Here is a 24,818-nt window from a genome sequence, read left to right as displayed (position 1 = left end):
TACATTGCCTTCCATTGTCCTTCAAAGCTCTTCACTATCATTGAATGATTACAGCCAAGCATGATGGCTGCCTCTAAGAAAATCACTGACACAGTTGTTTGAGCTGTGAGCAGATCTCACTGCTGTTTTCATGCAATAGCATTTGAACATTTTAAGAGTGACTGACCAAGCTGGGCACAGTCGCTTACCTCTGTAATCCCAGTGGCTCAGGAGGCTGAGGTAGGAGGATCTCGAGTTCAAAGCCAGTCTCAGCAAAAAAAAAAAAAAAAAAAAAAGAGGCACTAAGTAACTCAGAGACCCTGTCTCTAAATAAAATACAAAAGAAGGTTGGGGGTGTGATTCAGTAGTTAAGCACCCCTGGATGCAAAAAAAAAAAAAAAAGAGAGAGAGAGAGAGAAAGAGAGAATGGATGATCAGGGCTGGGATGTAGCTCAGGAGTAGAATACATGCTTAGCATGTAGGAAGCCCTGAGTTCAATCCCCTGTACTGCAAAGAAAGGAAGAAAGGAAGGAAGGAAGGAAGGAAGGAAGGGAGGGAGGGAGGGAGGGAGGGAGGGAGGAAAGACTCATAAAGTGTGGTCACTCAAATATGGGTACTTGGAGACATTTTCTTAAACATAAGTGACATGAACCTATTACTTTAAGGAAAAAATTAATGGCACTGTGTGTGTGTGTTTTACTGGACACTAAACTCAGGGGCCCTCTATCACTGAGCTACATCCCCATCCCTCCCTCCCTTCCTTCCTTCCTTCCTTCCTTCCTTCCTTCCTTCCTTCCTTCCTTTCTTTTTCTTTTTTCTTTTATTTATTTACTATTTATTTGTTTATTTGTTTATTTATTTATTTTGATACAGGTATTCACTAAGTTGCCCAGGCTGGCCTTGAACTTGAGATCCTGTTGCCTTAGTCTTCTCAGTAGTTTGGGATTATAGGCCGGCTCTGACAGTGCTTTTGGTTGATAAAATTCAAGCTTTTGGATCTTGGAAAACTTGTATCTGCCACTATGACTTTGAGATCTTCCCAGTGTTTGGGATTCTGATGAGATCAGTGGTGATATTAGTGAATATGATTTTTTATTTTTTTAAATATTTGTTTATTTATATTTATTTATTTATTTTGGCACTGGGGGTTGAACTCAGGCATTTTTCCCACTGAGCCACATCCCCAGTCCTTTTATTTTTTATTTTGAAACAGTGTCTTGCTAAGTTGCTTAGGGCCTCATTAAGCTGCTGAGGTCAGCTTTGAACTTGAGATCCTCTTGCCTCAGCCTCCCAAATCTCTGGAATTACAGGCCTGTGCCCCTGTGCCTGGTGAATTTCTTAATTTTGTATGATGAAATGCATCAACATTTGGAAAAATCTGCAAAACTCAAGGAACTTCTATCTTCCAAATTATTAATATATGATGTTACAAAACCATGCACATGTAAAAGATGGATTTGGAGCACAAAATAGACCAATGAATTTTAATGTAATAAAGTTCATTGATATGGTTTCAGAGTCCATATTTCAAATAATCTTTAAAATGATACAACTTGGGGAATTTTGGTATAAAAAAATCCCTGATTATCAGGAAAAGCTATTATAATACTCCTCCCTTTTGAACTTCATATGCTATTTGTACTAATATATAATAGGTTTGCTCTTGTTTTCTTCCTTCCTTCCTTTCTTTCTACCAGAGGTTGAACCCAGGGACACTTAACCACTGAGTCATATCCTCAGTCTGATTTTTATTTTTTATTTTGATATAGGATCTCACTAAGTTGCTTAGGGCCTCCATAAGTTGCTGAGGCTGGCTTTGAACTCACAATCCTCCTGCCTCAGCCTCCCAGACCTCTGGAATTACAGACATGCACTACCACACCCAGCTATTGTTTTCTATAAGTAAAATAAAAAATTTATAAGCAATAAATATTTTAAAGTTTCTCAATTTTAAGTTCTTTTCTATTTTTCTTTTTGTCTGTTTTCTTCTCTCCCTCTCTCTGTCTCTGACTCTCTCTCCCTTTTGGGGTACAGGGGATTAAATCCCAGGCATTGTACATGCTAAGCATGTGCTCTACCACTGAATAACGCCCCTAGCATCTTCAATTTTAACTTCTAAACAGTAAATATAAATTGATATAATTCACATAAACAAAAACTTTTTTGAGTCCTGAGTAATTTTTAAGAGAACAATTATTTTTCAGAGTTATATGTCCTGTATCATGTATATGGGTAAATTTCTAGTAGTGTGTCATGTTATTGTTTGATTGTTCAAAGACATAGTAGCAAAGAACCAACCAGAATTACTGTAATCACACAATCTTTTTTTATTGGAATACAGGTTTAACTACTCAACTAAAATACTTCCCTTTGGACCCTCCTTTGCATCTAGATGTGGGTGTGGCTCTAAGTTCTGCCTAGTCTTCTGTAAGCAAAGTGTTTACATGCTGCTTTGAGAAAGTGGGCCTAAAAAAGAGCAGACTTCCTCTCCTCCTCCTCCTCCTGTTTCCTAATAGTGAAAAGAGACACTACTAAAATGAAAGGAACTCAGGTCCCAGACAACTTTTTGTAGAATCATTTTCCATGGCAAAATTGCCTACCTCTGATTTGTTGTTGTTGTTGTTTTGGGTTTTGGTTTTTTGTTTGTTTGTTTTGGTTCTGGGAATTGAACCCAGGGCACTTTACCCAGACCTATATCCCCAGCCCTTGTTATTTTGAGACAGGGTCTTGTTTAAATTGCTGAGGCTGGCCTTGAATTTACCATCCTCCTGCCTCAGCCAACCAAATCACTCGGATTAGAGGCATGCCCCTCCACACCATGCCTGTCTCTGCACCTCCTTTCTAAAAGAGAAATAAGCATTCTTGTTTAGAACATAATTGCTCTGGTTTTTCTATTATTCACAGTCAAATCTAATACTTAAAAGAATACAATTTTAAATGGGGGGAAAAAAAAAAAAAAAACTACAGAAACATTTTGGTTTTTCCAAATAGAATCTCTGGCCATGAAGCAGCGGGGAGAGGGGCAAACTCAAAACAAACAAGAAAAATAACAAACTGGCCCACAATGTGCATTGCTCCAATAATCCAGATTTTGGCTGGGCATGGTGGTGCACACCTGTAATCCCAGCTACTTAGAACGCTGAGGCAGGAGGGTAGCAGTTCGAGGTGAGCCTGGGCAACATAGTGAGTCCTTATCTTGAGATGTATCTCAGTGGTGTAGTGCCCCTGGGTTCAATTCCTGATACTGGAAAAAAGAAAAAAGGGAAAAGAAAATGTCCTGCAAAGTCTTCATTTTGCCAGCATTCCTCTCAAAGTATAAGCTTTACTTTATATTGGGGTAAAAAAAAATATAGATTGCCCTTTTAACCAAATGATCTAGCTACAAACATGCTAAGATTAACTCCTCATCTAATGAGTAAGAATGACTTTTTTAAAAAGTTAACAAGACATGAATAAATAAATGACCATAAGCTTAAAAATGCTACCTGTAGTGTTTCAAAGATTCGATCATATTTGCAGTCATCACTTAAAGAATTAATGTCTACCAATGTTATCACCTAAAATGTATTTACAGAGGTCAGAAGAGCTCTGCAAAGAGGCGATGACATCAAGAGGGTATGTCATAAGCCTAAGCTTAGTTAGTGGATTTAAGCTGGTTTGGAGTTTTATCCACTAAGTATGATCTTCTGACCCCTCAGTTTTACAACTTTCCACTCTCTGTGCAGCATATCACCCCTCCTCTTCTGAGTTAATCATTTCTTTGCCATTATCTGCCAAGAGTTCTTATCTCTTTTGCTGTCACTTTATAACAGGGTCCTCTTATCAACCTGCATGGAGTCATGTGATCAGTCAAAGCCTATCGAAAGTTTCCATTCTTCTGATTAGAAACCATCATGAAACTGGATACATGGTTTACAGCGGGTCACTAATGTTGGAAAAAGTACAGAGTCCAGGGAAAGACCTGCTTGTAACTTTCTGAATTCTGGATTTTTTTTTCCTTTTTTCTTAACTTTCACTAAGGGAATAAGGACTACTGTAGTCTGATGTGTCCTTCCCAAGGTCACAAAATATGACAAATTGCACCTTTTCTTGGGCTCGATGATTTCTGCCTTAAGCCAAAGGACTGCCTATAATTTCACTAAAAATGTCTTCTAATTTGGATCCTGGGGATTTACCAGAATCTCTAAAGCATGGACTTACACCTATTGGTAAGTAGAAAGTTGCCTATTTATCATCTGGTTATTATTCTGCTACTACAATAAGACATGTAATTCAACTTCATTGATGGATTTGGTGTTTTAAATCTCTTTTTCTCCTATTGTGTTTATTAAATGCACATAAAATAAGCCAATGCATATATCACACATTTATCTTTCTTACAGTTCAAAACAAAAAGCAAACAGACATTTCAATATAGATTATTCATTACATCCATTGTTTGGGGACTTTATTCTATTAGCCTAGAACAGCCAGAAAATTCATAATCTATCAATTTCAAGCTTAACATTTTCTGGTAATTTTTAATCAAACATAATAACTTCAAATTTGAACAATCTGAAACCAGTTAATCACACTGAGTGACCATTGGTCAAACTATCTTAAGAGACTTTCCCAATATTTGTGACATTTCCAGTTACAGGGCATTATGGTGTTGCATTCATTATAGATACTGTCAAAATATTTTTATTTATTTTCCCAGCAAAAGAAAGTCATGCAAGGAAACAAATTGAAGAAAACAATTAGAAGTTAAGCCAATGTTTCTTTCTTTCTTCTTCTTCTTTTTTTCCTAATAATGAGCATGTCTTGTCTTCATAAACAGAAATAAGTACATATAGCTTTGGGGGTGGGGTATGGGGAGGGTGGGTGTTGGAGTTTGAAGCCAAGGCCTTGTGCATGCTAACAAGCGTTCTACCATTGAGCTATGTCCCCAGCCCATAAAGCTCTTTTTCATTAAAAAAAAAAAAAAAAAAAAAAAGACAGTCACAAACTTGTTAATTTTACCGCAAGACTACACTGAATTAACCCTAAAAGTCAAGTTCTAGAGGGAAGTGATTTCCAGTGGCCTGTGGTTACTAGTCTGATGGCAATCATGCCCTTCTTCCTTTCCTCTGGCTGCTGAAGGACCTGTGCCTTGTCTTGAAATGCTTTCTTAGGCTTTCGGACTGGAATTTCCCTCCGAACTCCCAGGGGCCTGGCAAGAGCTCTGAGTTCCAGCTTCATTGGAACAAGAAGGAAAAATCAAGCTTTTCCTCTTTCCCCCGGGGTAGCCAGCTGACTCCACCGAATGCCGTGATTGCTTTATTTATGGGCCGACTACACCCTAAAGTATATCAGTTGAGGAAATGTTTCCCAAAAAACATTCTGTTCTGAACGAAAAAGAAATACGGGGAAAGCAAGCAGAGAGCAACAGAGAACTAACTGCTCTGCAAATAGCAAAGAAAATACGCACAACAGAGGAGCTGGGAAAGAAGGAAAAAAAAATGATTTCAAATCGTTCTCTTCGGGCAAAACCGCCACAGTGCACCGGCCGGAGTCTCTGCTGCGGGGAACCGCGCTCTGCGTGAATCAGATGGGACGACTCAGGCTCGCACCGAGAGCGCGCTCCAGCCGCAGACGGGACGGCGCACGCACGCGGAGAAGCGCGCTTGGGGGCTCGCGCCCGCGCGGGGTGATCCTGGCTACTGCCGCGCTCAGCTCCGGCTGGCAGCAGCCCGGATACCCGAGCAAGGTTGCGAGACCACCCACGTGGATCCAGGGCCGCGTTCTCCAGTCCACTTTGCACTTGTCTCTGCTACCGTGGGAGAACTGTTTTCACCGACCGCAACCGAGGCGGGTCCATCTGACAGTAAATAGAAAACACCTGCAGGTCTGAGATCAGCACTGTCGCAGACGCTCTGGAACTGGCGAACTGTCAGTCTAACCCCGGAGGGGCTGCTGGTACTGAGCCTCCAAAACAGTACTGGAAGGAGGCGCTCATCAGACCTCAGCAAGCAAACCCCAGTATCCCTAAAGCTCTCTAGGTAATTCCTGCCACCAGATCCCAGGATGAAAGAATTCCAGTTAATTCTCCGGTGCAAAGAATCATTTCTCTGGATCTTGATTGTAGTCACCCGGCCCAGCCACACTCCCTAGTCTTTCTCCTGATGTTGCAGTCCAAAAACGCGGTTGAAAGGTGCTCCCACTTGTAATATCTTAGTGACCTGAAGGTGGCTGCTGGCTCCTAGACTCCATCTGTTAACTGAGTGGCCTCCAAAAAGTGTTGATAGTCATTTCTGAGATTCTTGTCTGGACAGAGCTGTCCAAAGGGCTGAGGAGCTGTGGTGGAGTCTTCAGAGCTCTAACTGTTGTACTGAAGTCGAGTGACCTGGTTCCTGAAGGACGGCTGTCTTTTGGTCTTTCTGACCCCCCCAGGGCAAGCCCACTTTGAAGAACCCATAATTGTGGCTATAGTATCTGAGGTTGCTGGGTAGCTTTGAGGTGGCAAACTGAGTCCAGCATAGGTAGATATCAGCTAAGGTTCCCAATACTACATTGAATTCAGTTTTGTTCTGGGAGGTGTGCCTTCTTTGTTTTAAAAGTTTAAGGGGCCTTAACTGCACGACTTTCTCTTGTGTAACTACAAAAGCTATGTATAGATGTCTGGGTTCATACAGACACAGAATTGAGACAAACTTGTTCCTTCTGCCTACCTCAATGTAATCGTTCAGACTCTCATTATAACTAGATTGTTCCCTTCAAATAACTGGTTCAAGAATACTGGTCTGGCTAGATTACCTTGTGCATGCTAGGCAAGTGTTCTAGCTCTGTGGTGTCACAGAGCTATAATCCCAGCCACTCTGGAGGCTGAGGTAGGAGGATCACAAGTTTGAGCCTACCTTGGGCAATTTAGTAAGTCCCTGTCTTAAAAAATAAAAAAGGGATACTGATGTAGATCCATGGTGTGACTGCCTCTGGGTTTAATCCCCAGTACCTAAAAAGAAAACTGCAATAAAAATCACTTGTCAAATTCTTAGTTTCTGGCCCCTACCATCCCAGTTCCCAAGTGGATTGATTGTACTGAATGATATACTAACTTAACAGAGATTTTGTACTTATCTGTATCTACAAAACACCCCAAAATCTACGCACACCTGTAATCCCAGCTACACAGGAGGCTGAGGCAAGAGGATCCTAAGTTTGAGGCCAGCCTGCCTCAGCAACTTAAAAAGACCCTATCTCAAAACAAAAAATAAAAATAGGCCAGCTGCAGTGGCAAATGCCTGTAATCCCAGTGGTTCTGGAGGCTAAAGAGCATCTCCAATTCATACCCAGCCTCAGCAATTTAGAGAAGCCCTAAGTAACTCAGCAAGACCCCATCTCTAAATAAAATATTAAAAAGGGCTGAGGATGTGGGTCAGTGGTTAAGTGCCCTGGATTCATTCCCTAGTACCAATAAATAAATAAATAAAGGAAGGAAGGACTGCAGATGTAGCTCAGTAATAGAGCACCCACCCCTTAGTTTAATCCCTATTATTGGGGGTTCCAAATCTGTGTGATGGGAAACATGTTCTAAAACAAGTTTATTGACACCCCACCCCCATATGCCCAACATCATGCTTTGCACCAAATTTACTTAATTCTTCAAATTAAGTGCATTTATAGAATATTTTATGCACATTCAACATAATGTTGCACATTATCCACAGGAAGTTATGACTATTTAGTTAAGGGTGCCTCCTACACAGTGTAAACACTATATTGAGTCTGTGATACAAGGTTTGCTATCTGGTCCCCTTAATACTCTTGAAGTCCAATTTTTAAAAAAATTTATTTATTTTAGTTGTTGATGGACCTTTATGTTTTATTTATATGTGGTGCTGAGAGATGAACCCAGTGCCTCACACATTCAAGGCAAGCGCTCTACTACTGAGCCACAACCCCAGCCCCCAATTTTATTTCAGCAATAATAACTTCTACCAAGCTCTGTACTCATAAGGATCTCTAAAAGTAGACATCATTCAGTGGAAAGTGTGATAGCTAGTTATGTCCCACTAACCTCTAACCAACTTTACTTGCAATGCAGTTTGGAATGTCAGCCACCCAAGTCCAGTGATTCTTGCAACTGGGGATTAGGCTGCCAGTTCCTTCCAGGAAGCTAAATTCTGGAGCCTCCTTTCCTTTCCTGCCAAAGCCCATCTCCAAAACAGTGCTACTCAGATTCCTCCGCACTGGCCTGGATCCACAAGTGCTGACCAGAGTTGAAGGATTTCTTTAAGATGTCTCTTGGGGCTGGGGCTGGGGCTCAGTGATAGAACACTTGCCTAGCATGTGTGAGGCACTGGGTTCGATTCCCAGCACCACATATAAGTAAGTAAATAAAGGTCAATCAACAACTTAAAAAAAAAAATTAAGTTATTTCTTAATAAACCAAGAGAGATTTATGAAGAAAGCAAGAACATTCTTGGTCATGATTTTCTCCTTTTCCTGATCCTTCCAACAGACACAGTGTCTAGTGTTAGTTTGGATTCAGACTTGAACTTGAGCTGAGCCAGAGAAGGGCTCTAGAACACATTTCCTGGTCAGGGTATGCATCTGACACCTCACTCCCCAGATTCACAACCTACCTCATGATAGAGCTACTTCTTTGAGTTATCCTTCCTCTTCATCTTATTGGAACAAAAATCTTCTGAGAAATTCAGCTGGTTTCAAGGAACTTCAGGAACCTGTGATCTAGAGCCCCGTGTGACCAATATGAGTTTAAGAAATTAAGTCAGAGGAAACCATGTGTACTGAAATGGACCAGACAAATTGATAAAGCCTGATTCTTTTTTTTTTTTAAATCTTTTGGGAAGCCATTATGTTTGCTTTTGTGTGGCTGTTAAATAAGAAAAGACATATTTGACTTTTAGACTCCCAGTAAGCTGAAAACAGATATCCATGAGCAATTTGGTGAGCAATTTTATTCTGGAGATGACATAATTGCCTGTAAGGACTGTGTCAAGCCCTACAAGATGATCAAATTGGCAAGCCCTTCTCACTTGGAATTATCTATTTTTAAGGTCCTAGAATGGTTCTCTTCTGAGTTGTTTTCCTTAAGGAGAGATGAATTTGGGTGAAGTTAGCAGGAAAGAAAGACAAAGGAGAGCTGATATTTATCAACAGATGGTATGCTGGTTTTCTGGCAGTTTCCTGTAACTACAAAGTTTACTTTTTAACCCTATTTATTTAAAAAATTGAATAGAAAGGTCATTTGATGTACTGAAGATCACTCAGATTGTCAGGAGAGAGAACTTTAAATAGAATCCCAGAAATATGATACTGAAATCCATGCTCTTTCCCCCAAGGTGGTATCTATGTAAATGCTCTTGATGTAAAGGAATTATGATTCTAAATAATGTTGGTCAGACTTTCTTCAAAAACATTTTGAAGAGTTTAAGAAAGACGTCTGTAGATGGCTCTTTATACTTCTTTTTATTCCATAATGGAAATCAGACTTGAGTCCCTATAGAATTCAGAAGGGTGGGATGGGGAGTGGTTCCAGGAGGGGTTGGGGGAGGGGACAATGTGGAGACTGGTCTGGGCAAGTTGAGGCCAGAACCAGAGCAAGTAGGGTGGAAGGTACTTCTGGTCTCCTTCTCTGGAGTCTTTCTGAAGTTTGAATGAAGCTTAATTTGAGAATGTGTGGCACCTCAGAAGGCTACCAACATTGGACGAGAAAGAACTGAGGGAATTCAGATCATCCGCTTGTTAGTGGATCTAAGGAGGACAGGGACATCCCTCAAATTCAGTGACTGCATTTAGAGGAAACATACTGTTGTCCTGGGAGGAGGGGCTAGGGACAAAGACAAGCAGTCACCTTTCCTTATATTTAGCACTCTGGACAAATCCAGCTATGCCTCCTGCAGTGAGGAATGCTGGTCCCACGCCTGGGGTTATTTATCTATTTTTTAAATAGTAAATGTTGGATTCCTAGCTGGAGACTGCACACCCCAGTCTCTGTCCCCGCCCACTCCACTGAAATCTTCACTCCCTCCAGCGATCTCTATGGTGTTCCAAGAAAATCACTTGGAATCCACCACTGGGTCCTGGAATCAACTTCAGTTTCCAAACAATAAACTCGGGGTGAGGGGGAAAGATGAATGATCCCCCACTCCCCTCCCCAGCCTTGTTGCAGGCTGGCCAATATCTCGATTCCCAGAGTTGTGCTCAGGTTGGAGAAGCCGACGCCCTTCAAACTGCGCAACTTGTATACCGGTCCCGACTCCGAACACTTTCTCTAGTTTCTCTCCGGGTGCCTGAAAGTGACCACACCATTGTAAATCTGGCCTCACCAAACCCATATTTTCTTTGCGGACTAAAACCCAAATTGCCGGATGCGCATCTCTCTGCACAGACCCCGCGCTCTTTGATTTTAGGAATCAGAAAACCCAAGTTTAGGGTCTTTTCCTAAGGAAGAAGGTTCTCAGGTGCGTCCATCCTTTCTCTGCAGGGATTCGGAAACACTGTGAGAAGTTACCCCTTCCCTAAAGAATCTTTCAGTATGGTTGGATAAGGTTGAGTAGTAGCCTAGAATAGTGCTAAGGATTAAATTCCTCGTCCAGAATTGATGTCAAGGTGGGGTCGGGGGAGGGTCAAGAAGAGTGAAATTGCAAGTGTTCAACAAGTTTCACTAAGTGCTTGGTGGCCTGCTGGCGCCTGGATTGTCCCTTCCAGTGTCACTCAACTTTCTGGTTGGTCTCCAGGAATGGCTGGGGGTGATCCCGAGGATGGAGTCTCAGTTTTGAGCAACAGCTGGTTTAGTCTCCAAGTCAGTTAGAGAGAGGAAGAGATCGATTCGATTGGCCCATCTGCCCGAGATTATTTCCTAAACCACATCCTTTCTCTAAACCAGATATCCCTTGGAAGATATCCCCCTTGAAGGGCACTGACTATACCGAGGCTGGCGCCCTCGGATCCCTGGATTGGGGGCCTCATGCTCCATAGAAAGTAAAGAGTACAAGTTCTCCTTTGAAGTCATTTTTTATGCAAAGAGTCTCCAATTCCGATAATCCAGGCCAAACCCTCCCCCCCAAAAAAAAAAAAAAAAAAAAAAAAAACCTCCTTTCCTTCGGGGCTAGGGAGGGAGGTTGTTTGGGGGAAGAGATGGAGACGTTTGGGTCATCCAAATCATTGTTTCAGCTTTCATTTGCCTCCTCAGTAAAAACGAGGCATGATATATTAAGATACTGATTGTGACTCAATCTCCATTTGCCCACTACAGGCAGATTTTTTTTTTTTTTTTTTCCCAAAGGTAGATTGTCTCTATGGGCTGCAGTTTTACCTCCGGCACTAGAGATTGTTGACGGTGTCTTGGTAATTTAACATACGCAATAGAAAGGGACCCCCCCCCCCCCCCCGCGGAGTACGTAAAGCTTTGGCCAGTTCGATACTCTACGGTAATTCCTACAGCTGTACTGAAACTTAATCTGTTTCTTTTTAAAACAAAGCGCGCTGGGTGAAGGCGGGTGGAGCCTAGGGGCGGGGGGGGGGGGTGGTGAGGGTACAGCCCAACCCCCAGAGCTCAGCACCGAACTCGGTTGAGTTCTTGCTGCATTTAATTTCTAAGGAAAGGCAAAAACGGCTTCTGTTGGTCTTTTCGAGTAGGAGGGGCGGAAAAATTAGGCAGAGGCCGAGTTTCTGTATGAAGACTGATAAACTCGCTTCTCTTTTCCCTCGGGCTATCACGGCCCGGTGATGAAGACCTTTTGAAAACAATCTAGGTTCCTTCCGAGGGCTGAAAAGTAAATGCCTGGGACGAGAAAGGTAATTGTTCTGGTTTCTTAAAAACATCAAAAAAGTAGGAACGGAGAAGGAAAGTTAGAAATTGTTTGCAGGGATAAAAGTTTGCAAGTTTCTTGCGAGGCTGAGTGGATCACGCAAGGCTTCATCTACCCAAGCGCTCGGGAGAGGGGTCTGTTTGCCATGCCCAGGAAACTTGAACCGCTCAAGGAAATCTAGACAATTTATCCCACTGCAGCCTGCAGGGGTTCAGCACGCAGGGCGGACTGACACTTCTCAGGTCAGGTCAAGGTCAGGCTATTCCAGACGTGGGCTCTGAAAACCGGCGGAAAGGTAGAGGCGGGGAGGTGAGCCGGCAGTTGCATCCTCGCGGGTGGGGAGCGCGAGACCTTTTCAGCTCCAGCCAGCTGGGTGAATGGGGCGCGCACGGCCCCGTAACGCCGAGCCTGGATAAAATATGCCAGGACTGCGCTTCTCAGGCTCATCAAGGCTGCGGGAGCCTCCCCGAGCCATCATCCTTTGTAATTGCAACCGTCAATCAACACTTTAAGACCAAGTCAGAACCAGGAAGGATGAGCCCAGGAGACCAGACTCGTTGGAAAGCAGGAGGAGTGGGGGGAGGGTGGAGGGGAAAAAAGAGAAGTTTGCCAGAAGTTGGCAAAGGGAGTGGAGAGAAGAAATTGAGAACGCGCACAGTAGCTAAATCTGGAGGCATCTCAGGCCTGCAGGTTTCAGGTCTCTGGTCTCCGGCACTGGTTAAATGACCCACAGGAGGGAGGCCATGGTGAATCTCCAAGGGTGCTTCCACTAAGCGGCAGAGTGGCTTTTGTTAAATATGTCCCTAGAGGAGGATGGGACCTGTTTGCCCGCCAGCGTTTGGTGTATGTCTGGGTCCGTATAGACCACCGCAGTCATCAGCATTTAGACCACACGGGTCCTGTACCATCCACTTCCATCTCAACTGCCTCCCCTCCCCGCGGCCGATAGCCTCTCCCGTTCCCACTGCGGCCTCGGGAACCTAGAACCATCCCAAGAACCCGGTTGTAGACGCCGCGAATAGGCTCCTTCTCGCACAGCTCTCCTTCTTAGAGTAATCTAGGGGGCGCCGGACCCACACAAGTTCACAGAGCAAGGGGGTCCCCGGTTTCCTTGGGGTCCCCTGCCCAACGGAATTGAAGGGTCACGGGGACCAGAATGAGTGTTCGGAAGGAGCAAGGGTGCACTTGGAGGCGCATAAAGAGCTTGGCGTGGCAGCCCGGTTCCGCCGCCCCTCCCCTTGAGTCTGCACCTAGGTCGGCGACCCTGCGGCCCGCCCAAACTCCTTGGGGAGCCATCTGGGGAAAGGTGCATGCGCCCTTGGATCTCTGACAGGAACAAACTCCAGTAGATTCCCGCCTCGAGTTTTGACGTCCCTCCGGGGGATCTGGAATAGCGCTGGCCCTAGAGAACTTTTCCCACCTGGAGGTGAAGGCCTGCAATGCCCAGGGCTGCTGGGCTTTAGTGCTGGGAGTTCCCTTGGTTCTTAGTTTTCTCTCGGCTTGAGACGTCCAGCTCTTTTGGTGCTCCTTTGGTTGGCAGCTAAGCAGAAGGGTCTGCCTGGACTAGAACTTTAACACAGGGAGAAAACTCCTGGATCTTTCCTGTGTGATGCGTCTAAAATTTTAAAGGTCGAATTTCTATTAATCCTCATCTGCAACCCCTATTCTCTCTCACCTTCCTCCCTTTTTACGAGGATTTTTCTGTCTTGTTAAGTCTTCCTATGGGACGATAAATGAATGTCTGTTGGCTTTTTGCCACCATCGCTCTCAGTCTTTGGGGGATATGGTGGGACAAACTTGGCCTCACTGGGTCAGCCCCAACCTCAAGTAATGGCAGGGTTTCCTTGCCCTCTGCAATCTAGCAGGTCCTATCCACCCTCTTTCAACATCTTTCCACTCTCTTTGTCCTTCTCCTGCTCTGTGAAGCAGAGGACTTTCCATCTCACACCCAATGCTGGAAGCTCCCATTTACCACCAAGAGTCTGCTAGTCCTGCATTCTCGCCAGGGTTATGTTTGGGAAAGTGTTGTGTAAGTGCCCACATACGCTCTTTGAATTGCAGTGGGAGAAGGTTGATCTTAAGACTTTGAAATGCACTGATTTTCCAAGTTCACCTGAACTCCACACAGAGGAGGGCAAGCAATGGTTTGAGTCCTAAGACTCACTCCCTTTCTGAACTATGTAAGAATATGTATTCTTAATCCACAGTGATGTCTTAAACAACTGGTAATACTGAAAATGTATTGACTCTGTTACTTGATACTATCATAAAAATCTATGCTTCTTAGGGGTCACTAATTTTGGCAACTTTAGCCCACTCTCCCATACAAACTAATGGGCAAGACATCCTAAGTTTGTTTCCATGAAACCTAAAGATATTAGTAAAACTGAAATTTAAATAACTTAGACTCTGAATATATATCGAAAAGCAAAGTGGCAAACCAGTTCAGAAAGTTATTAGTATCTGAATTGCCAGGAATGGGGGATGAATAACTCACTTCATATAAAGTATAAATTGTGCACTAATAATTGGAATAATTTTAAATTCATCCAATATTAAACGGGGCAGTTTGTGTGATCCTTGTGCCATTTAAATAGAATAAATTCAGATCTTTTGAGATTCAAATTCACCCCCTTGTGGGTGGACTCTGATAATTACCCAGTTGCACAGCAGACTCTGAATATGAGGCTTTTCGAATTCAGTCAGGAGGCTGGAAGGAATGTTTTTCATCTTGTTGGGATGAGATCTGAAAACTTTGAAGATGTGGCTGGGCTGGTGGCCGAAGAGCTTGCATAACAGATGGTTCTTTAAAACTTTTTTTTAAAAAATGCTGAGCCTCTGGGCCTCATGTGGATCAGTCCCAGCAAAGAGACGCTAGAATGAAAAGGGAGAGCCAGGAGTGATCTTTGCATTCTATATGGAAGCACTAAAGCTAGGAAGTCTGTCACCAAGATAATCTTGGGCTGAGTGGAGGACCGTTTGTAAGTGGGGAAGGGACTGGAGAGCAGAGTGGGAAAACAGGGGTGGCTGCCCCTTCCTCTTATTCCCGGCAATTGAGTGAAACCCCAGGGTCATGGGTAAACCCTCAGTAAGCCCCGGCCCTCGCGCTCTCCAGGGCTAGGGGGATCCATGGCGTGGCCTCTCCACTGACCGAGTGCTGTGGGGGAAATGAAGCTGGGAGACCGACTCTGCATTTGAGAAGGTCTGGTGAGTTCAACATGCCTTTTCTTCTTTAGGTATTTTAAACAGTTGTTAAACTTCTTTGCTCTTCACCGGCCCTACAAGCCAAGGCATGTACCTACACCCACCCACACCCGCCCCCAGCCACCCCCCCCCCCACACACACACACACACACACACACACACACTCCATCCCCTCTCCTCGCTGTCCCTCAGCTCTAGGAAATCGCCTCCCAGGTTTCTGATCCATCGCTCCGGCGCTCAGACAGAGGTCGCTTCTCACTAGCTCTGAGACCCAGCAGTATTTACATCCCCCCGCCCCGGGCCAGGGTGGAGTGGGAGTGGGTTAAGGCGGGGTGAAGAGGTTGGGGCAGGCGAAGGGACTGGAGCATCCTCATTGGCTGGCGGTTAGTGTCCGACCTGAGTCCGGAACCCGCGTCCCCATTCACTGTCTTCACCCCTCATCCCAATCCAGTCTCCCACCCCCCACCCCCGCCACCCGGGCCCTACTTACCTCCCGTCTCCTCGCCTGTCCCCTTTCCTTCCCAACACCGTCACCCTCGGGGCTGGAAGGGGCTGCTCTCCGATACGCGAGAGAAGTCCACGAGGCAGGAGAGGGAGGTTGGAACTTAACTCCGCACTTGCGATAGGGAGCGAGGGGGAGGCAGAAAGAGATAGGGGGAAGGGGCGGAGAGGCGAGGAGAGCCGGGAGGAGGCAGGAGAGAAGTGAGGCGAGAGAAAGAGAGAGAGAGACCCCTGCCGATCCTGAGCCAGAGGGCGGGCGGAGGGAGGGGAAGGAGTCGCCCGAGCCGTCCGGGAGCCGAGGCAGCGGCTCCGTGGCGGCGGCAGTGGCAGCCCGGCGGCCGCCTAGCTGCCCGCTGGGAGCTCGGCGGTTCGCGGATCCTTGCCCCCGGCAGCTGCTCCCGGGCCGAGCGGAGCCAGGGCACCCGGACGCAGTCTTCTCTTGGTCGCGTAAACCTGACCTCCTCGCAGCTCGGGGGCGGCTCCGGGGCTGCGAGATAGGACAGGGCTCCGAGGTCCTGCCGGGCAGCTCGGGAGGAGGCGGAGGCACGCTCCGGCGAGCGGGTGGGTGAGCGGGCATCCTGGTAGCCCCTTCCCTCTTTCCGCCGGAGTTGAATCTGTGCTGCCCGTGTCCAGGTGCTGGGCTTCCGGACCGATACCGACTCCCCATTCCCGCCCTCGGCCGCCTTGTCATGCTGCCCAAAGTGGAGACGGAAGCCCTGGGACTGGCTCGATCGCATGGGGAACAGGGGCAGATGCCGGAAAACATGCAAGGTAAGGAGGCGCCGCGTAGCTCGAGGGCTCCGGTGGCTTCTCCACCCTCAGGCTAGCTTTGTGGGCTTCAGCCTCCCGCCCGGGGCCGGCCCTGGAGCAGCGGGACTAGGGACTCGAAGCCTGTAGCCACAGGCTGCGGGGCGGCGCGCGGGCATCAGGATCCCTCCTCAGGTGCAGACATAAAAGTTTATGGCTCTTGAACCATGCGGGCAGAGCTTTGCCAATCGATGTCTAATTGGTCGCTTCTGATTAAGAGGATTCGAGCTCTAAGGTAACTCGAGCGGCGGGCAGCTGGAGGCTGAAGGTGCTTTAGAATAATAAGATCGTTCTGAGAAATGGAATGTGTTATTGGACATTCGAGCAGATTCTCGGTATTGCGGTGTACTTTGATAATCCGTCTGGAGGGCGAAGACTGCAGAAAGAGAAGGCGATCGCGGAAGAGCTGTGCAAGCGGTGTCTGTGAGCACCCCCTGCCAAGCCCAGGCTGACCCCAGGGGCGGCTTGGGTTTGGACAACTTCAAAACTGTTGGCAGAACCTAAGAAAATCAAAGTTGCACCATCCTTCCCTGGTAGGGTAGTACCGAGTTGAGGGGAGTAGGGAGGTATGGTTTGTTTATTGCCCCCTCATCCATTCAAGAGCTGAGATTATAGAAATCCCATTTGTTTTTTCGAGCTCTGGATTGCTAACAACAATAACAGAAAGAAAAAAAATCTCAATGGCTACATTTTCTCCACATTCCAAAATAGCAGCTTCAGATCTGGCTTGCATTAAGAAGCCCTTCAGAAGTTTATAGCATTTGCGCTGGGCCCGGGAGGGAACAATGCTAGGAAAAGTCACCGGTGCTCTTCCATCCTCGCCCCTTCCAGAGCGCAGGATACGTGGGCCGGCGGCCTGTGATCCCGGAACGCTTCCTGCCATCCCCTTGAGCGAACTTGAAAGGGCCGGGGAGGTGTTGAGAAGAGTTCAGGGCTGGTTGCTCTGCGGTGCGGGGAAGGCAGTTTACCCCGGACGCTCTGGCAGGGAAACCTGACGTCGACCCATTGCAAAGGGAAAAGGAGGTGGCAGGAGGGCGTGCAACGTGCTGGTAGGGTCATTTATTCCCTCGGTGAACCCGGGGTCTCTCCAAGCCTTCAGTGAGGGCTGTGGAAGTCTCCCGGGACTGAATGAAGCCCGGGAGACTAACTGGGTTTGGCTGCAGCGGGAACCCCGTTGGCCCAAAGAGGCGTTTCTTCCCGACACCTGAGATTCCACCAAAGTGTGGCTTAGGGGAAGCAGCGCTGGAAGCTGTACCGGTTTCCTTCGGCCGACCGCCTGGCAGAGGGTCTGCACTTTCGGCCACCCGCTGTGACCAGCGGGATTCTTGGGTCCGAAAGGAAAGTTGCTGCTTCCCGTTCCGGCGCGGAGGGGCTCCGGGAAGGCAGCTCCGGGAGACACTGGAGCTAGGAGTGGGGCGGGACGACAGCTTATTTGGAAGGGAGAGGAGAGAGATGCCAAGGTTACATTTTCTTTGTAAAAGTTCGAAAGGGGTCTTCATGACACTACCTACTGTTTTCAATCAGAATAAGCTTGTCCTGTGCCCAGGGCTCAGGAGATTCGGCCCGCCGCTTGCTCAGCCCTGGGTTCAAAAGCAGCGTGGGAAGTGTCTGGGCACGACTTTCCCTGGAACTCGCGGCCTGTGTGTCGGGCGGTGCCTGAGGGTCTCTGATCTCATTCCCGTGTTTCTTACGGTCCCAGTCGGGGTCACACCCTAGTCCGATCTGTGCTGGAGTCCGGAGAGGGGATCCGCTACCGGGCTCTCTGCGCAGCTCTTCCAACTTCGCGGGAACTTCGCGCGCCTCTCTGAGGCCACGGCTTCCCAAGACCCTGCGGTCCCCTCTCCTTTCTTCAGACTGAGACTCGGGAAAGTGCGGGCATTTCTTGGCCCGGGTGCATTCGGTCTTCCCAACGCCTACTTGGGCTGTGTACCAGGGTACTTGAAAGATGCCTCGGCCTCTCACTATGACTTCTGTTTCCCCACCCGAATCTCTCTCTGGATTTTCCGAGAGGATCCCAATCCCAGACCTCAAGTCTTTGGGGTGTTGGATTCCCTCGGTGAACCCAGAGTCTCTCAGAAAGTGGTTGCTTCTCTGAGCCCCTGACGTGTGAAGTAAGAGAGTACTTTGTTGGGGAAGAAGGGAGGTAGAAAAGAATACACTTGGTAAAGTACTTTTTTTCCCCGTCCCTACAACATGCTTTGATACTGTAGTCACCGGTTTTCTGAGGCACCATAAAAGTTGAGGAACTTAAACACTCAGGTCACCAAACCCTAGGGACTTTCTAGGGGCTGGGATTCAGACCAGCATTTCTAGGAGAACTGCGCTCAGCATCCCTGTTTCCCCGTCATGGATCCCAGAATACTGCCTTTGGGGGAGCCTTTTTCCTCCGAACTATCCCAAACTTTGATTTTGAGCCTGAGCCCGGGCTCAGGATTCTGACTTGGGAAGAGATACATCTCTACAGGTCTGCGTTCGCTTGCAAAGTGACCCCCACTCTAGCCCAAACACCAACCCGACCGCCCTTTGAGACCCTGAAAAGCTGGAGAGAAAAAAATAACAATTTTTTAAAAGAATAAGTCATCGCAGGAGGCCACTATGGTGATTAGTATGGCCGGGTACTTTGGCTGTGGAGCAGACGCGATTTCTCTTTCCTGCTTTGTAAACAAATCAGAGGAAACTTCTGCCTGGCGGTGGGCACCCCCCCACTCCGCCCCCGCAATGCCACTGATTAACTTAAAACAAACTTGCCTTGATGTTTGTGCGCCATTGAGTAGCAGAAGGTTGAGCAAGGGGTGAGAGAGAGGGTGCCCCTGGAAAGTGCGCGCGGTGGCAATTCTGTGCAGACCTGTCCCTCGATCTAGGTGCCCGCCCACCAGCACTCTGGGACTAGACCCGCGCAAATGCGGAGTCTCAGGGAGGGACAGGATCAGGTACTTCTTGGGGTCTCCAAGCCACGGTCCTTTATGCGCATAGTTTATTTTTTTTGGTGCATAGATGCCTTGGCTGGTTAGCCGTCCCCAGCAAGGCGATCAGCCGATCCGGCATTGAGCTGTCGCGACGCCTGATTTCTGATTAACAGGGAGATCTTGAGGTGTTTGTATTTTGATGATGATCAGAAACGTGAAGTTCATTACAGGGCACCGGTACTTTGCGAGGAAACAAACCTTTGTGTGTTTCTTCAGATTTTTCTCCCGTCTGGTGTCCTCTCTTTTCTTTTTCCTTCTTTTTATATTCACAGGATATTTTCAAACGTAAGGAGATGGAAATATTCAGAACTGAAGTCAATACAGAACTGAATGTTTCGATTGATCTAACAGATCTGAACATTGGGAGCCACCGGCTGTTTGTAAAAGTGGGGCTGCTCCCGAGAAGGTTTCTAGGGTTTCAGTTTCCTCTGTGAAACAACGTTTATAAATTGGTGTTACTATCCTTACAAGCAAGGTAGACCTGCAGGAAGCCACTTTAAGAGTTGGGGAGTAATGTGTGTGCTTGTTTCTCTCTCTTGGGTACAGGTGACATTTTGGAACTTAACTTTGCAGAGAGTTCTAGGTGGTTACTTTATGTGATTCATGTTTCCATTCTGATCTATTGCTTTGCAGAAGTTATGAGACTTGTTCAACAATGGTCACTTTAGAATGTTAACAAAATAAGTTGGAATTACTTTTAAACTTTAAAATATGAAGTGCATCTTCATTGATGCTCAAAGATTTTTTACCTGAAGTGTGCAGAATTAGTTTTTCAGTACTACCTGGGTAAAAGTTAGTTTTATTTTATATTTTACCTGGTGATTGCCCACCAATCACCAAAGTGCTTCTCCTTGCAGGATTAAAACCTATGCAATAAATTAATTGGATATGTGTGTACATTTCTCTTCTTGTGTTTCAGTGTCTCAGTTTAAAATGGTGAATTACTCCTATGATGAAGATCTCGAAGAGCTTTGTCCTGTGTGTGGAGATAAAGTGTCTGGGTACCATTACGGGCTTCTCACCTGTGAGAGTTGCAAGGTTTGCTCATAAGTTGCTATCTAAAAAAATATAATGTTCAAAACCAAAATAAACCATTGAATTACTTTTTAAAGCTAAATTCAGACTGCTTTTTTTTTTACTCAAAAATGAGAGAGTTAAGTCTTACCGAGATGATTCTTAGAAATATGTGTCTGATTTAGTTCAAAAAGGCAAAGAAATTTATGCTGTTTAGAAAACTTTGCCAGTCTCATGGCCTTAAAATATTTTATTGGAATAAAGTGATGTAGCTGTAGAAAGGTTTCCATTTCTAACAGTCCTAAATATTGATTTTGCTTGACTTATATATATTTAAAGCATCCCTGTTCTTGAAAGGGAACATGACAAAGTATTTCCCAAATACATTTTAACTTCAGAGTATTCTGTGCTACAAGTCTGAGCATTTTTTATCCACAGCTATAAAAGTCTAAATTCCCACTGCACGATTTCATCCTGGTTTATTTCAAAAAATCATTTTAATATGTTTTTTAAACTTATACTTTAAACAGCAAGAAACCAGATTTTAGTTTCTAATAATTTCATTAATGTATCATGTGACCTATTTAAATGCAAGGAATTTGAATATGCAAAACGTACTCTTGTTACTAATCATGTCAATAATACTTTAAGAATTTATGTTAGACTTTCTAATACAGTTCTAATAAATTCAGTATTCCTTATTTTTTCGACATTTTTTTTTATTTGAAAACAGTACAATTACTTAAACCATTGCCAGGAAAATTCCTTCATTCACTAACAAAGTATGCTTGTTTCTCTTTATAGCTAGTAAGAAAAACAAGAGTTCTATTTTAATAAAAGCTGTTGTTCTATTGTAAAGCTACAAATTTTATTCTTGATTAATTTTTTGAGTGAAATATAAGGAAAACATGAGCTGCTTTCTCCAATTTAGTGCTGTGACATACTTCTTTCCATGAGTTTCATCTTTTTCTTAAATAGCGCTCATGCTTGAATGTATTCCAGGGAAATTATGACCATTTTCCCATTTTAAATCTGTTTAAATCCTTTTGCTTTTAACTATTCACTGTTGACATTTGTAAGAGATCTGAGGTATTTTGCTAGTCAGTTTTTCCTCTGGCATTTTGCAATGGTTTGTCACTGAAATTGTATCAGACTACTTGAAAACAATGCAAATCTCCATGAGGACCTCTGTCTGGAACATGAGGGTTAATAGGGAAAACAGGTTTATTAAAAAAAAAAAAAAATCACTGGTCGATATAAAGTGTATTTTTTTCTGACTGTTGGGATGAAATGATGTGGAAGCCAACTCTCCCCCAGATTTGACGTAATTCTTCAGGAATATAACTCTGAGGCCAGATAAATCACTATGGCCTGGCACTATTTTGGAGGGTTGATCTTGCTGAAATGTAAAATAAACCACAGAACCACATAAGGGCTCAAATGGTACAATGAAAAGATTTAATGGTGATTTCCTTAAAATGAAACAATGGAAGAGACGGGTATTAGATTTATAATACGTCTCACTATTTTCTCTGTCTTATAGGGATTTTTTAAGCGAACAGTCCAAAATAATAAAAGGTACACATGTATAGAAAACCAGAACTGCCAAATTGACAAAACACAGAGAAAACGTTGTCCTTACTGTCGATTTCAAAAATGTCTAAGTGTTGGAATGAAGCTAGAAGGTAAGATTCTTCTAAAGACTACTGCCTGTTTAAAGTCTCTAAGGACATGGACTTTAAAACAGCATTGTACTTATGCCATGGTAACAGTATTTTCCCAGTCCTTTAACACTACAGCCAAAAAGTAAGATCTTTTTACATTTTGTCTGCAGAATAGTGTGTCTCATTTAAACATGGTGACGTCTATAAGGAAAAGAATTTAAATATCAAAGTTGTCCCTACCTTTTAGTTTGGGGAGCAGATCGAAAGTCAGGTTAATTGATAACAAGACTAAAGGGATCCATCTGAGAACAAATAAAATTAATTTGCCAAAATATCCTTTAAGTTTTCAAATCCGGATGTCCTGGGAAAAGTTTGATTTCAATCCTTTTTTTTTTTTTTTAAATAGGTGTGCTTATCACAATTGTCCCTGTTAATTTCATGATTCTTGAGCCTTGAATTGTGAAAAGGAATTTCTCAGGTAGAATTTCTTTTTTTCTTTTTTTTTTTTTTTTTAACCACAGATTGAACCCAAAGGCGAGTAACCACTGAGCCACATCCCAGCCCTTTTTATTTTTTATTTTGAGACAGGGTCTCACTAAGTTGCTGAGGCCAGCCTTGGCCTTCCAAGCTGCTGGGAAGGCCTGCACCACAGCGTCTGGCTAGAATTTCATTTTTTATAGTGTAGAAATGTACATTTTTTAAAAAGATAATGACTGAATCTGCAAAATAAAATAATTGAGAAGCAAAAACATGAAAAATAATGAGCGATTAAATCAGTTACAATGATTTGACAAGAACAAGACAACCATTCCCCCAAAGCCACACTAAACCTTGTTGAAAGAGCAAAACGTTCCATGTGCAGATTGGCAGGCAGTGAAGTTAATATGTGACTGCTGTAAATAATTTGTAGTTCATGGACTGCTATAGTGTGCTGCTATTCTCCAGCCTTTGACCCACTGGCTTTCCACAGATTAAATATACTGCAAATAAAGTAATAACAATGTCACTAATGGTGCTAGATACAAGAGTGCATTTTATTTGATCAATGCGGCATGAGCTATATTTATTTGGAGCTTTCTCCTTACGTGGAACTCATACTTGATAGAAGTACTAAAAAACTAATAATAGTCATTCTAAGAAATGTGCCAAATTGCTAACAGATTCCTTCAAATAGAATTAGTCACTTTGGTGGTTATAAGAACTGTTAAGTCAGTACTGCTTTAAAGAAGAAATGGAGAAAGGAAGTAATTGATGCTCATTAATTTTCTTATCACCAATCACTTTATTATTTAACCAAATAACAGAATATTATGGAAAGTGGTGATCATGGTGTGTGACTGAGAAGAAAAAAATGTTAAAAAGTCGATGCTGTGATTTCATATGATGTCATACGATTTTTTTTTCCAACAAAAGAAAGAAGGTTGTATTTCTTTACCTTGAAAATTATGCTTTCTTAATTGTAAGTAAGTCATGTGGGGTACATGCTCATACTTCCCTTAACAGTGGTCTGAAACAATTGAATATTCAATAAATTATCATCCAGATGAAAAACTCTTTTATGATCTTCTACAGTATTCTGGATACCTAGAATTCACAATAAATTTTTAATGTGATACTAATCCTAAGATAAAAAGCTCAAAAACTTAACCTCCAGCAATTTCAGTATGTCACAAGCTGTCAGAGGTCTCTGGTTTCTGTCTAATTGCCATTGGCCACTATGGGCTTGGAGAGAGCTGCTAACTAACTTATTAGGCATGGCCCCAGACTCCGCACACCATTGTGACAGAACAGCCTCTGGACCACTTTTGAAAGGAATTTGCTTTAATTATGTCCAACTCTGCTTAAATTAAAAGCAATAACTGGTGGTTACTGTTGTGCACTTATCAAGTTGAGGTAAAAATAAATTTCCCAAGGAAAGCATGTACTCAACCCTTTTACAACAAAATAGCCAAAATGGCTGAGAGGGAGGAAGATATCCTAAGGCAAAATATTCACAATTTAATTCAGAAATGGGGTGTTTGGTTTATTTTTCTCTGAGAAAAAACAAAAAGGAAGTTGGGTTTCCATAAAGAATCACTGGCATAATAGAAATTAATGCTTCCAGTAGAAAGATTGATGCTCTATCTTAGAAATGTGAAATAATCCCTATGTGTAGCAAAAAAACAATTATTAAAATCCCTTCAGTTCTTAAAAGGGTTACTATGTCTTTGTATCCAAGATTTTTAATTTACTGAGCATTGAATCCCGGAGCGCTTTATCACTGAGCTATAACCCCAGCCCTTTTTAATCTTATTTTATTTTATTTTTTATTACTTGGAATTGAAACCTGGGGTGCTTAACCACTGAGCCACATCCCCAACCCTTTTTGTATTTTATTTAGAGACCGGGTCTCACTGAGTTTGCTGAGACTGGTTTCGAACTTGTAATCCTCCTGCCTTAGCCTCCTAAATCAGCAGGATTACAATTTTGAACCACTGTGCCCAGCTTATTGTCAGTCTTTATACCATTGTTCAATGCATTTATAAGTTTTTTTTCTTTTTTTTTTTTTCTTTTTTAGTTTTTTGGCGGACACAACATCTTTGTTTGTACGTGGTGCTGAGGATCGAACCCAGGCCGCACGCATGCCAGGCGAACGCGCTACCGCTTGAGCCACATCCCCAGCCCAATATAAGTTTTTTTTTCAATGATAAAAACTTAGAGGGCTGGGGTTGTGGCTCAGAGGTAGAACACTGGCCTAGCATGTGTGAGGCACTGGGTTCAATCCTTAGCACCAGATGAAAATAAAGATATTGTATCCACCTATAATTAAAAAATAAATTTTAAAAAAGAGTAAGCAATTCATAAATAAAGAGGACATGGTGTTTTTGTTTTTCCTTGGAATTCTTGTG

At 44.1% G+C, this 24,818-nt stretch overlaps 1 protein-coding gene across 1 annotated transcript in view; it reads left to right on the top strand.

Annotated features, from left to right (window-relative positions):
- The first annotated feature begins 16,139 nt into the window (after window positions 1–16,139).
- Window positions 16,140–24,818, top strand: part of Nr5a2 (nuclear receptor subfamily 5 group A member 2) — a 117,897-nt gene continuing 109,218 nt past the window's right edge. Inside the window, exons 1-3 of the mRNA XM_076872929.1 lie at window positions 16,140–16,250; window positions 20,172–20,290; window positions 21,810–21,951. Coding sequence (XP_076729044.1) covers window positions 16,169–16,250; window positions 20,172–20,290; window positions 21,810–21,951 — 343 coding nt within the window. The 5' untranslated portion in view covers window positions 16,140–16,168. The remainder of the gene's footprint in view (window positions 16,251–20,171; window positions 20,291–21,809; window positions 21,952–24,818) is intronic.

Source organism: Callospermophilus lateralis, chromosome 13 (assembly GCF_048772815.1).
Source record: "Callospermophilus lateralis isolate mCalLat2 chromosome 13, mCalLat2.hap1, whole genome shotgun sequence".
In the NCBI taxonomy this organism is placed as follows: Eukaryota; Metazoa; Chordata; class Mammalia; order Rodentia; family Sciuridae; genus Callospermophilus; species Callospermophilus lateralis.
The sequence above is the reverse complement of the archived record's forward strand: the minus strand, read 5'-3'. Positions and strand labels throughout refer to the sequence as shown.